The 13,648-nt window shown below is 53.7% G+C and overlaps 1 protein-coding gene across 3 annotated transcripts in view; it reads right to left on the bottom strand.

The window, feature by feature from the left end:
• OLFML2A (olfactomedin like 2A) overlaps positions 1-11,263 on the bottom strand; it is a 29,847-nt gene extending 18,584 nt beyond the window's left edge. For 2 of the 3 annotated variants that reach the window (XM_069476774.1, XM_069476775.1), the window contains exons 1-2: positions 11,080-11,263; positions 2,315-2,578 (exon numbers count right to left, since the gene is read on the bottom strand). In XM_069476774.1, the coding sequence (XP_069332875.1) occupies positions 2,315-2,578; positions 11,080-11,178 (363 nt within the window). In that variant the 5' untranslated portion in view covers positions 11,179-11,263. Of the gene's footprint in view, positions 1-2,314; positions 2,622-11,079 lie in introns of those variants that run through there. The other variant, XM_069476776.1, reaches the window with a different exon arrangement.
• Positions 11,264-13,648: the final 2,385 nt, after the last annotated feature.

Below are 13,648 nucleotides of genomic sequence, written 5' to 3'. Positions count from 1 at the left end.
TGCAGCCAGCCCACCCAAGGTGGGGCAGGGGACAGGCTGCCCACAGTGTGGTCTTTTACCAGAGCCACAGGACTAAGGCCAAACCGCAGCTGGAGTTATCAGCTTGAGGGGAGGGCTGGGCAGAACAGGGGGTAGGCTACAGGGCAGGGGCCCCACCCTATGGGCTTCCCTTCACCTCCTCCCCTGGGGGATGCATGCCAGGAACCTCCTGCTGAGGGAGGGGGCGCCAAACTGTCTCCTACAGCCTCTGTCCCCCTCTCCTCCTCCAATCCCACCATCACCCTACTCCAGTTCTGTAAGGCTGAACGAGACCCCATGGTGACCGTGCACTGAAAAGGCCTAGGGGACGTGGGCTCCTGGCTGACAGGTAGCCTAGTGACCCCTCTAGTGGGCAAGGGGACATGACAGAGAATTCCTGAGTTCAAATCTTAGCAATGCCACTTTCTTCCTATGTGATCTTAGGCAAGTCACAGCCCCTCTCTGGGCCTCAGATTCCCCACAAGTACAGCCGACGCCGTAAGGGTTATAGCAAGGACTGAATTGGGCAGCATTTATGAAAGGGCTTTGTGTGTCCTCACGTCAAGCGAGCTTACAATCCAGTGACTGAGAAGTCGACCTGAGCAGAAATCGGGTTTGTCCCTGTAGCTGAAGACTGGCTTATGTCCTCGGTGCCTGGAGTCCGCGGGGGCCTCGTGAGGCTCCAGGGAAAGTGTGGTCCGGGGACTGCTGAGAGGCAGTCAAGAGGCCACTCGGCTTAAAATTCACCCCCACCCCATCCCCAATTTTGAGAGTTTTGGCATCCATTCAGGTATTAACAAAAATAAAACTAAAGTTGAATTTAAAGAAAACATTTTTAGCCAAATGTTGGGAGATAATTCCTCTCAGAAGTCTTTTGTTTTTACGTATGTCTCACAGGCAGAGGCACCGACTGTGTCTGTCCTGAGCCATCGAACTGTGCAGTGAGCAGCCCAGGGAGACAGAGACAGTGCGTCCCTCCAGAGGAAAGCGCAGGCACACACAGTGCCCATTATAAAAGGTTTGGATTCTCTAAGCTCGGGGCTCCTCTCCGTAACACACCCCACTGTGAGTGCAGGTGTTGTCTGGGCCTCACTGCATCACCCCAGGGGAACTGGAGCTGGGAAAGCCAGTGCCAGAAACCGTAGATTTGCTGTGGGGAATAAAGGCCCTTGTCTTTGACCTAGGAGGCTGTATCTTCTGCCAGCGTCCGTGACGCCGGCAGGCTAACAGGTTAGCTTACAAGTAGGGTGACATCTTAGACCTTTTACAGTTTTTGATACCACACAGGCAAAATAGACACAGGTTTGGAAGAAGTCATAAGAGAAAAAGATACTTTCAAAAGATACCAAATAATCTGGTCCTTTACAAAAAGGAAGACAGGAGAGCAAGGTGATTTAGAACACATGCTTTTGATATAGCAGGCCCTGGGTTCAAATCCCAGGCCTACCATGCCCACCAAGCACCCAGATAAGCGTAGTACCAATGGCAAAAAGGTGCCTGACTGGCTGTGGGGACTGAGATCTAGCCTGCACTCGCCTAACCAAGCCACCTTGGTGGGCCCTGGCATGGGGCCGTGTCCCCCAGAGGTGACGTCTCTTTCTAATATGCCTATGGGAGCGTGGACCTTTTCTAATTCTTACAAAAGGATGGTGTAGACTTGAAGCTGCCCATTGTTACGTGAGCTTGGGCAAGTTACCTGACTCCTCTCAGCCTGTTTTCTCACCAATACAACGAGGACAAGGAAGCCTATCTCACAGCAGGACTTAAGGATTCAGAGAAATAACGTGTAAAGGAAGCACAGGATCTCGCAGAAACCGGATGATTCAGAATAGTTACTCAAGCATTAGAAACAGTTATATCTCTGTATCCATCTGACATCTATACCAATCAGTAGAGAAGAACAGACATTTTATAATGCTTGTACAATGCCTTGAAAATATACTATACAGCGGGTAGTGCTTGAACACAGGAAATATGACATTAAAAACAATAAAATGCCACAAGATCTAAAACACAGATTGGTGCCGATAGGTGACTTGGTTTGGGTGAAACACAGACACCGGAATAGGTGGCGAGGGCCACACTGAGTAAACAAGCCAAAGACCCTGCCTCCGTCACTTACTGGCTGAACAGTCTTGGGCAAGAAGCTTTCCCTCAGGGAGCCTCAGTTTCCTCATCCGTGAAATGGGGTGGTGACAGCCCCTGCCTCCCAGAGCATGCGGTATTTGCCCTGGAAGGATGGCCCTGCGCCAGCCGGGGAGAGCCACTCACTTACCCCCCTCCCGCCCAAGGCTACCTTAAGGAGCTCCGGCGCCTGCTTTTTGAGTTTCTCCATCTTCCACTCGTTCTCGCAGGGGTTGAGCGAGGAGGGCGGCGCGGTGCAGGAGCAGCGGCAGTCGGCCCCCGAGCTCACCGTCTCCACCGTGTAGAAGTCCTCCACCCGCGCCCGCCCGCTGCGCACCCGGCTGCAGGCGTCCTTGCTCAGCGGGCGCATGATGCACTTGCAACGGCAGTCGGAGCCCTCGGAGGTCATCCGCACCTGGTCCATGTCCCCGAACACCTGTGGCACGAGGGGATCCAGTGAGCTGCTGGCCAGGGCTGTGGCGGGGAGGGGCGAGGTTGTAGAACCCAGCCCGGCTGGCCTTGGGGGAGAGGAGGCACCATCAGAGGTGGTGGGGAAGGGAGCGACCCTTACAGGGAAATAGAGGCCTTATAGTAATAACAACAATTAAAGTATTAATGGCAGCTGTGAAAAAGTCTAGCAGTTTCTCAACAAATTAAGCATAGGATTACCACATGACCCAGTAATTCTACTCCGGGGTATTTACCCAGAATACTGAGAAGAGGTATCCAAACAGACTTGGGCGTGGACATTCACAGCACCATTATTCCCAACAGCCACAAGGTGGAAACGACCCACGTGTTCATCCACCGAACACAGTGTGGCCTACGAGTACAACGGAATATTATTCAGCCATAAAAATGAATGGAGTATGATTCATGCAACAACATGGATGAATCTGGGAACATTACGCTAAAGGAAAGAAGCCAGACACAAAAGGCCATATACTGTATGATTCCATGTCTATGAAACACTGTATTCAGAACAGGCAAATCCATAGAGACGGAAAGCAGATTAGCGGCTACCAGGACTCAGAGCGAGGGGGCAACGGGGAGTAACTGCTGAATGGGCACAGGGTTTCCTTTTGGAGTGACGAAAATATTCTGGAACTAGATAGTGGCGGTAACTGCACAGCATTGTGAAATGTACCAAATGCCACTGAGTCGTACACTTTAAAATGGTAATTTTGTTGTTTATTTTACTATAATAAGAAATATGGAGACTTTTTATTGAGCACTTACTATATGCTAGGTTTCACATGCATATGCTTTTCAATAATACCTGTGTGTGTGTTGGGGGGAAGGTGTTGTTACCTTCAAAGCCCTTTACCACAGCCTTCAAGGCCCATGTGAGCTGACACGCTCCCTGCAACCACTCCTTTTTTTGCTCCTCCCTTCCAATGGCTCACTCCACTCCAGCCACAGAGCCTTTGCACATGTGATGCCCTCCGCCAGAGTCTCTTACCCCCTGATGTTCCTGTGGCTCACTCCCTCATATCGTTTAGCTCTCAGCTCACGTCACCTCCTTGGGGAAGCCTTTCCTGACCACCCACCTTGTTGCTCTCTATCCCCTTATCTAGTGGCTTTGTTTTCTTTATTGCACCTATTACCACCTGAAATATGTCTGTATTTCCTTATTTTCTGTCTCTCCCACTCCACTTTAGGTACCATTAGAAGCAGAGTTTGTCTAGTTCCTTCCTGTATCTCCAGGACAGTACCCACCTGGCCTATAGTAGGTGCCCAGTAAATATCTGTTGGATAAACGAGGCTGCCTTTTACAGACACGCTAGAGCACAGGGTTAAGAGCATGGAATCTGGAGCCTGGGTGAGACTGTGGGCAACTTAATCTTTCTGTGCCTCTGTTTCCTCATCTCTAAAATGGGCTCCTGTTTTGTGGGGTTGGTATGAAGATTAAATGAGTTAATATAGGTGAAGAACAGGCCCTGGTACATATTGAATGCATCTTAAGTCTGAGCCATTATTAATGCAAGTAAAGAAACAGAGGCTCAGAGAGGTGAAGTCACATGTCCAAGGTCATTCAACTTCAATGCAAAAGGTATGTCTTTGGACTTGGCTCCAGATCACAATCACTGCTCTATGCTGTTTCTCATACAGACCCTATGTGTATTTCTCATACAGACCCCACACCCTATATGACCTTAAACAGCTTATACAACCTCTCTGAACCTCATTCCCTCAATGGTATAAAGGGTGACTCTGTACCCAGCCTTCTCACAGCCAGGATCAAATGAGATAACACGACCCTAGGTTAGTGGTTTCTCTGCCTTTCCTCCTTCTCCCTCAATCCCACCCCCAGATGCCACATATCCAACGACCAGGTATGGCCATTAGTCACTGGGGGCAGCAGGACTTTGTGTCTGCAGGAGTCAGCTAAGTGAGATCAGTGACAGATACTAGGCTCAGTCACCACCTCCAGCCTGCCTTGCCCTGACAAGCCTGCTGGGCTCTGGGAGACCATCCAGCCTCTCCCCTAGCTGGCTCAGCCAGCCCACCCTGGGCCCTGGGCCCTTGGCACACGGCTGTTCGTGGCTCAGACAACAAACACCTCAGGCCTCAGGGATACTCAGCTCTCACTGAAGCCACCAGGACCCAGGTGAGCTCAGAGCTCCCGGGGGCTTTCTGCCAAGCCCAGTGCCCAGGAACATCCCAGGGGCCTCTAGGGAAGGGCCTTTGGCATTCTGTTTCCACTCTGAGCCCTCAGACATCTGTTTGAGCTCCTGGCCTTTTCTAGGCCCCAGGTGCAGGAGAAATGGATCGAGGTATACTCTTGACTTTCTCAGCCACGGGAGAAGCTGGTGTAGTGAGCTCTGAGAGCCCAGAGAAAGAAACCCACGAAGACTGCTTGAAGGAGGGCACCTTTCGAGCACATCTTTAAGGAGGAGGGTGTTCCAGGGACAGCAAATCAGACATGTGGAAACAAGCAAGGGCCTAGTACTTTGGGGAGCCTAGAGGTGGTTCACTCTGTTTTTCTTTTCTTTATTTTGCCTGTGTGCTGGTTGACACTTTGAAGTGGTTCACTCCGGATGGTGCTTCCAGGGAGCCCGGGGTGGCAGGAGATGAGGCTGAGGGGGGTGGCAGAGCCCAGCTCCTGAAAGCTGGCTGAGATCCTGGCTTCTTCCTGAAAACACGGGGGAGTCATGGAAGGGCTTTAAGCAGGGGAGAACCACGGTTAGATCTGCGTCACAGGAAGCTCCCACCAGCTGCTGTATGGACAGATGGTGGACGGAGGCAGCAAGTCTAGGGCACAGAGCCCAGGGAGGAGGCATTCACCGAGCACTCACTGAGTGCTGGGGAGCGCAGGGCAGTGGTTAGGAGTGCAGCCATAGGCCACCAACAGCTGTGTGCTGTTGGGTGGATTACTTAACTTCTCTGTGCCTCAGTTTCCTCATCTGTAAATCGAAGTGCTACTAGTGCCTACCCAACAAAGAACTGTATGAGGACAGAGAAATGGAATACCAGTAATATAGTCAGCCTGGTGCCAGGAGCACACAGAACATTATGGATATTGTAGCTATTATTATTACTATCAATAATTTTGGAAAGAAGTTTAGCTGTTTGTTTCTCCATGTGGATGCCATGGTAGACATTCTTAATGGTGTTCTTTTTTTTTTTTTTTTTCCCAGACAGGGTCTCGCTCTGTTGCCCAGGCTAGCTAGAGTGCAGTGGCATCATCACAGCTCACTGCAACCTCAAACTCCTCGCTCTAGCGATCCTCTTGCCTCAGCCTCCTGAGTAGCCGGGACTACAGGCGTGTACCACCACACCCAGCTAATTTTTCTATTTTTTGTAGAAACGGGGTCTCGCTATGTTGCTCAGCAGGCTGGCCTTGAACTGGCCTCAAGTGATCCACCTGCCTCGGCCTCCCGAAGTGCTGGGATTACAGGCATGAGCCACTGTGCCCTGGCCAACAGTGTCTTGCAGAAGAGGAAACTGAGCCCTGGAGCCGTCAAATGACTTGTTCAAGGGGATGAGCCCAGGTTTGGTTTACTTGCTTTTTCTGCAGCCTAGGAGGGAGCAAGAGAAAGCAGGAGGCGAGGAGGGCGGGGAAGAGGGTGGCTGTGGGTGGAAGCTCTGTCCTGGGCTCTCTGTGGGTGAAGTGTACTCTGGGCACTGAGGGCCAATTCTCCCCTGCCCATGAATGCTGACAGTCAGGCACAGGGTCCCATGCATTCCTTAGGCCTCTGCTAGGATCCTAACCCTGCCTTCCCTTCAGGTCTCCTGGACCCCCTTCTCAGTTCTGCTGGGACCCCTTGCCAGCCCCACCCACTGCCCCAGTTGGGGTCAAGAGCCCAGTAGGTAGATGTGGGTGTGGTCTGTGTGGCCAGGCCAGAGAGGCCCTCCTCCTGGGGACCCACACATACACCCAGCACCCACCCCCACCAGCAGCAGCCTCCACATCAGACTGCAACATTCCTTCCCTCCTCAGATGAGGTGTTACCTCCTGAAGGGAGCGGCCAGGGCCCTGACATGGGCTAGGAGTTGGAGGAAGGCCTCTCTGCTCCCATCCCCAGCTGCCAGGACCCCAGGCAGGGTCCTCCCCCCTGGGATTGCTACATCCTGTGGCACTGGACTGGAGGCAGCAGAGTGCCATAGTGAAGGGCCAGGCTGGGCTCAAATGCCAGCTCCCACATCTCCTCCTTGCGTAGCCCTGACCCCTCTGAGCCCCAGCTTCCTCCTCTGCAAAATGGGGAGAATAACAGTCCCTTCCTCATAAGCCTGTCGTGGGTCTGAAGAGAGTCGATGTATGCAGAGCTCTGGGCACAAAGCCTGGCTAGTGGTTCTTCCTCACATTTGCTCATGGTTTCCTACCTCTGTTTGCTGTCACCACACCCATACCTTAGAGAGGAGAAAGCTGAGTGTCAGAGAAGAATAGGGGCTTGCGGCACAGCCTGATTCCAAAATTCGGTTTACATGTTGTCCCTCCTATGACCACCCACAGTCACCAGGCAAGGGCTTCTCCCTGAGCAGCTGAGCTGGGGCAGATGGGTCTGTGGAGAAGGGGCCCCTGGGGGCACAGGACTTGGCACTCCCACTGAGCCTGGCCCACCCTGCCCTTGGCATGAAGGCTGGGGTTGCTGCCAAGCAGGAAAGTCCCTGCCTCGGCACCCCCATCTCTCCCTGCAGCCTGGCTCAGCACTCACTCCTGTCAAAGCCCCCAGAAATGTGGGTGGTTTGTGCTTAAAAATGTCCTGGGGTATTTACAAGGAAATCCCACAATGAGACGAGGGTGTACTTGGGATTTTTCTGAAGAGAGACGGATAAATCTGGCTGGAGTCGAGAAGAGGGTGTTCAAGCTGCAAAATGTTCTAGCAACTGAACAGGCTCAGATTGTGTCATCTTGAAGTTGGGTCTGCCCTCTTCTCTCATGGCCAGCTCAGCCTCATCATGAGGAAATTTCCACGATCTCTTGCAGGCAAAGACCTCCCCTAGAGCACAGTGCCAGCTTGACACCTTCCCCTGGCTGCATGTGGGCACCCAAGCCATCCAAGCCGAGCCTCTTCTCTCAAACCCGTGTCCACCGACCCTCCCGCCCAGCCTGGATCTCAGAGCTCCCTTCTTACCCTGGACAACCTGTCAATCATCATGTTCTTCTCACTCTTTATCCTAAATATCTTCAATTTCTGTTCCCTGCTCTCCACTCCACGGCCACAGCTCTGGTTCCAGTCACGTTTAACGGCTGCCTAGACAATACAGCAGCTCTTATCTGTCAGATTAATCTGTGCCAAAAGCTCCTCTTTGGTGATCTGTTACTTTCCTTGCTCCACAAACCTCCATAGCTCCCTATCACTTCCATGAGTTGTCAACTAGAGGACATGCCTCAGAATGCCCTGGGGTACACTTGGAAAATGCATATGTCCAGGCCCTACTCCAACCCATGATTCAGACTCTCTCTGGCTCCCCACACCATTCGGATGCCCACTAAAGGCTGAGAATCCTGGAGGTCCAGGAGCCTCCAAACTCCTCAGGCTGCCTCTGGCTAGCATATTTGGGCAGCCCCAACCTGACTCTATTGAGCCTCAGTGTTCAAGTCCGTCAAATGTGGGGTACGACTGAAGTCTCAGAGTATTGCCACGAGGCTTCTGTAGGATTCTGCATGTAAGTACTGGATATGGGGCTTGGCACACAGGATGCTCATCAGGGCTTTGTCCTGGGTGCCCCAGCCAAAGGGAGTGTTGGGACAAGACCTTCCCTGCAGAGAGCCCTGGTGGAGGCTGGGCTGGCCTCACATTCTTGGTGTGCAGAAGTAGGACTCCATCACTATGCAGCCCTTGCCTACTGCGGAGCCTGTTTCCAATTACACCCCCAGGCGGAAACTCCCTGAGCGGAGGCAAAGCAACACCTAAGCCCCCGGGACTAGCCTGGCTGGGAACATCTGATCCAGCCCCGGATGCCACCGCCTGTCTGCTCCAGGCCCTCTTCCTCCCCTGGCCAGGGTCCCACGGGTCTTGGCCTTCCCTCTGTCCTCAGGCCCCTGGTCAGTAGGCTGACCAAAGACCCCCTTCCTACCCCTCACTTCACGGAGGGAGTGAGGTACCAGCAGCTCTTTCACAGATAGGGAAACTGAGGGACAGATGGGGAATTCTCAGCCACATCCCAAGAACCCACAGCAAAAAGCAGGTTCCCAGAGGTCTTTGGTGCCATGCCTGGGTGTCACATGGTTACCTGTCTCTCCATCCCAACCTCCACGCTGGGCAGCTTTCAGAAATACCAGGGAAGCTGTGAGGTCCCCCTCCTACTCCTGGTCTGGACAAAGCACTTCCTTAGATGGAAACTCAAAATCCACTTTAGGAGAGACCTTGCTATAAACACGGAATGAAAACATGTTGAACAAGGAGCTGGCTGAGGAGACCAACAGAGTCCTGGGGGTGAGCTGCCTCTGCACCCCTGAATGTATTGGGCCAGAGGAGAGAATGGACCTCCCAGGAACAGGAAGCCCGAGGAGGGGCCAACTTAACTCTTTAGGGCCCTAGATCAACTTTAAGTCCCAGGCTGGCCCTCTGAAGGGCTCATCCTCCACCCCAGGGAAAATAGGAAGGGCTTGGAGAGGAAGGAGGGGTTGCTACAGGAGAGGGAGCGGGTGATAATGAAAACAGCTCTCTCCTCTGGGCAGAGCCAGCAGGAGTCTGGCTGAGCTAAGGAATGCAGAGTAAATTCACCCATCACTTGATTTTTATTTTTCCCAGCTGGCTGAAGTGGTGCAGGGGTGGGAGGTGTCTGGGGGAGGGCCGTGCTCAGTCCCCTGGCTGCTTCATCCTCCAAACTCTATGTTGTGCCTCTCCACCCCACCAGCCCCAGCTTGCCCTGGGACAACTAACCCCTCCCCCCAAACCTAGCAAGTGTTTGGCTGACTCACTACATAAACAGGGTGTTGGGTTTTCTTTGTCTTTGCTTTGTTTTGAATGTAAACCCTCCCCCACAAGCTCAACAGCCCTCTGCACAGCCTAGAGGATGCCCAAGACCAAATATCCCTCCCAGCCAGAGATACAAGAAAGAGGTGACAAAGCGTGGATCAGGTTATCTGGGATTTTCTGCTCACTTGTTCTCTTACTGAGCCAGATCAGGAATCTTAGAGGGCCCCATATGGAAGGAAGGTTGGGGGGACATTGTTTTTCAGATGGGGGAACTGAAGCCCAGAGACGGGCAGTGAGTTGCCCTAAGGTCACACAGCAAACAAATAGCAGAGGAAGGCCAGAACCTAGGGTTTTTGGTTTACAAGCCAGCTGCCTCTCTAAACACCCTAGTTTCTTCATCTGTAAAATGGAAACAATGCTCATTCATTCCCTCCTTGTCTCGGGAGTACACGGTCAGGACTGCACATGGGTGCTTTCATGCCCAGAGCGGAATCGTCAGGCTGAGGGTCTGCAGGACCCACTACTCATACACTTACTGCGTGGCTAGTGGCTTCTGCCCTTTACCTGCCCACGGGCAGGACACTCACCTTCTACCAGGAAAGAGGCTGGAGAGACACTGAGCGAAGTCACTCTTTTGCCCTCATGCTCTGTGAGCAGGGCCCTCCCGTCGTCCCTCTCATGGGGTCATTTCCAGAACACCCTGTAGGGGTCCGTGCTCTGGCTGATGCTAAATGCTTGCTTTCTCTACATTCCGGACCTCACACCCCCTTTTGGGGTCCCTGTGATAAGATTCCAGAATCACGGGATCATTTATTGAGCACGTACCAGGTGCCAGGTGTGGTGCTAAATATTTTACTGGCATGATCTCACCGAATCTAGAAACCATCGACTGCAGGGAGCGGGTACTTTTATTCTTCCCATATCCACAGGTGAATAAATGGAGGCTCACAGAGGTGAAGGCACCAGCTGAGAAGCAGATGTGGGATTTGAACCCAGGTCTGCTTGGCACTAGAGCAGATCCTCTTAGCCAAAGCAGAGAACAGCTCAGGTCACTTCTGGAGATATCTAGTTCTCCAGAGGGTGGCGAGAGCATCAGAGGCTACATGAGTGGTTTCCTTGTGGGGGCAGGGGGACTCTGGGTCCCCAGCATTGCCTGAAAGCCTTGGCCCAGAGCCTGCCGCAAGCCAGAAGTCGCTGGGTAACAGTTGCCCAGCGGCTTGCCCTCACGTCGTCAGCCTCCCATGGAAACTGAGCCTGCCCAGCGCTCCTGGGCACACCCTCCCTGGCCCAGTGCGGACCTCCTCCACGAATCGGACAGGGTCCCAGGACCCCTTCCTCAGGCTCCGGGTCCCAAGCACCCCAATCTCCAGCGCTGCTTCTCCGGCGCGCTCCTCTCCCCGGATCCTGGTCCCTGGGGCTTCTGTGCTAAATCACAGGTCCAGTCGCCCCCTCTCCGGGGTCCTCCGCGCCGGGCCCCTGGGCATCCTCCTTGGCCTCCACCCCCAGCCACAGCGCCCCCTCGCGCCCGGCTCCCCGCGGAGTCGCAGTGGGTCGCAGGCGCGCGTACCTTACTGTCAGCGCGCACGGGGCCGACGCGCAGCAGCAGCAGCAGCAGCGGCAGCAGGAGCAGGGCCAGCGGACGGGGCGGGAGGGCGGCCGCGGCCATGGCACCACGGGCACGGCGGGCACAGGCCTGGGAAGGGCGGGCCACACTGCGAGCTCCGCGCTGCCGCCAGCTCTGCCAGCCCGGAGCGCCCCGCGCCTGCCCCTGTCGCTCGCCCCGCGCCCTCTCCGCCGCCGCTGGGGGCGGAGCTAGGGCGGAGGGGGCACCCGCCCCGCCCCACCCGCTCTCTGCGGGTCCCCGCCGTGGGGCGCTCTGCCGAAGAGCACCCCTGCACGCTAGCAGAAAAGGGTCTTGCCCGAGGCCGCAGGAGCAGAAGGGCCGGGACTGACCGCAGCCCCGTTCTATGAGAAGTGGGACCTTGGGCGTGTCCCTCCCTTCACCTCTTTGAGCCTCAGTTTCCTTATCTGTAAAATGAGGAAAATAGTGCTCTCCGTTTGGAGTGGTTGTGAAGTTCAAATGAGGGATGTTTCCAGGGGAGCTGAGCCCTTTCTCTCTCCGAAGCCACCGCCTTCTCTCCCCGGGACCTTCTCACGGATCAGCCCCTCTCTCCTGCATCTTCCATCTTCCATTTCTCCCTCCTGGAGCTCTCCAGTTAGTTCCTAACCAACTCCGGTAGCTTCTACTTTTTTTTTTGAGACAGGGTCTCGTTCTGTTGCCGGGCTACAGTGCAGTGGCTCCATCATAGCTCACTGCAGCCTCACACTCCTGGGCTCAAGCCATCCTTCCACCTCAGCCTCCCAAAGTGCTGGGATTACAGGTGCGAACACCGCACGGTGTTCCTACCTTCTAAACACTCTCCTCTTGCCACCGTCCTCCTGGGAGTGTCTCATTTCTCTGCTCCCTGGGCAGCAAAACTTCCCCAAAGAACCGTCTGTGGTCGCCTGCTCCTCTGGTTCCCCATCCATCCCCTCACTCCAGGGGTCTTTGGCTTCGATACTCCATCCAGATGTCTTGTTGCTGTCCCCGGGACCCCCTGTAACCAAATCCAAGGTGGCCCCTCTCCACTCTCCCTGAATCCGCTTTGGGTCAGGCCTCCTTCTCAAACCCTCTGCTCTCCTGGTTTCCCTGTTTCGCCAGGACCTCCTCCCCAGCCTCTTTTGCAGTCCCTCCTCTGAGCAGCCTGGGGTGTTGGACCCCCTTCCCTCTCCACCTGTCACTGCAGGTGTCCCCTCCCCTGAGCCCAAGACAGCTCTACTTGTGTATGTTTCCCACCTTGTAAACCTCAGCTGCACAAAAAAGGACACTTACTTGTGCCCTAAGTGTTGCTCCACTGCCACTCACCCCTACTCTCAAGCCTTCCCCCCTCAAGAACTCCCCCACTTCATTTTCTTCATAGGACTTACTGCTCAATGCAACTGTCTTTCTCCGTGGTGCGTGTGTTTCCTTGTGTGGGGCATGCTTTCCCTGGTGGAGAGAAATAAGGCCACCAGTATGCATACCTAGTCTCTCCCCATAAGCAGCTAGCTCAGTGGTTCTCAAAGTGGGGTCCCTGGGCTGACAGCCTCAGCATCACCTGGGAACTTGTTACAAATGCAAATTCTCAGGCCCCACCTCAGACCTACTGAATCAGAACCTCAGGGTGGGGGATAGGGGGTGGGCAGGAATCTGTGTTTTAACAAGCCCTCCAGGAGGTTTAAGGTTTCAGAACCACTGACCTAGCACCAGGTCTGGTGCTCCATAACTGTCAGCTGAATTAAAGAGTCATGTGTGCAGCAGGCATTCAGTACAAATAAGCTGCTTTCATAATCAGAGATCCCCTGGGCAGGTGTCAAAACCAGGGCTAGATTAGTGTAACAAATAAATATTGTGGCTGGGTGTGGTGGCTCACGCCTGTAATCCTAGCACTCCGGGAGGCCGAGGTGAGAGGATCGCTGGAGCTCAGGAGTTCGAGACCAGCCTGAGCAAGAGCGAGACCCTGTCTCTACTAAAAATAGAAATAAAAAAAAAATAAAAATAGTGTGTGTTCTTATGTATAGAGACTATCTCTGAAAGGACACACAATATACTGGTATGGTAGTTATCTTTAGGGAGGGGATCCAGTTGGCAGGAATTGGAGTAAGGAGAATTTTCATTGAATACTTTCCTGCATCCTGTGGATTTTGTAATCGGTGTCCATTCTATTAAAAAATAGACAAAATAGACAAAATGTATTTAAATGGAACCAGGCAGGGGTTCCCTTCCCCAGCCCTTTCTCCTGAGTGCAGCCCAGTTCTGACTCTCCGGGTAGGCCATGGAAGAGCAAGGCTGCTGTGTCACTTGGGGAACTCTGCCCCCTGCTGGCCCACCTGATCCTACGATCTCCTCTGGCTGCCTCTTCACCCTTCTCTCCTGCCCCTTTCTCTCCCTCAGTGGGCTCCAGACACCACAGCTTGTCAGGTCGTCAAATGTGCTAAGCCCTTGAGACCTTTGCACATGCTGTTCCTTCCATCTGACTCTTTCTCTCCACCCAATCTGACTCATTCCTACTCATCTTTCCCATCTTATTTTAGTGCTACTTAACCCAGAAAGCCTC

Source organism: Eulemur rufifrons, chromosome 7 (assembly GCF_041146395.1).
Source record: "Eulemur rufifrons isolate Redbay chromosome 7, OSU_ERuf_1, whole genome shotgun sequence".
Taxonomy (NCBI): Eukaryota; Metazoa; Chordata; class Mammalia; order Primates; family Lemuridae; genus Eulemur; species Eulemur rufifrons.
Note: the sequence above shows the minus strand (reverse complement) of the source record. Positions and strands in the feature narration are given on the sequence as shown.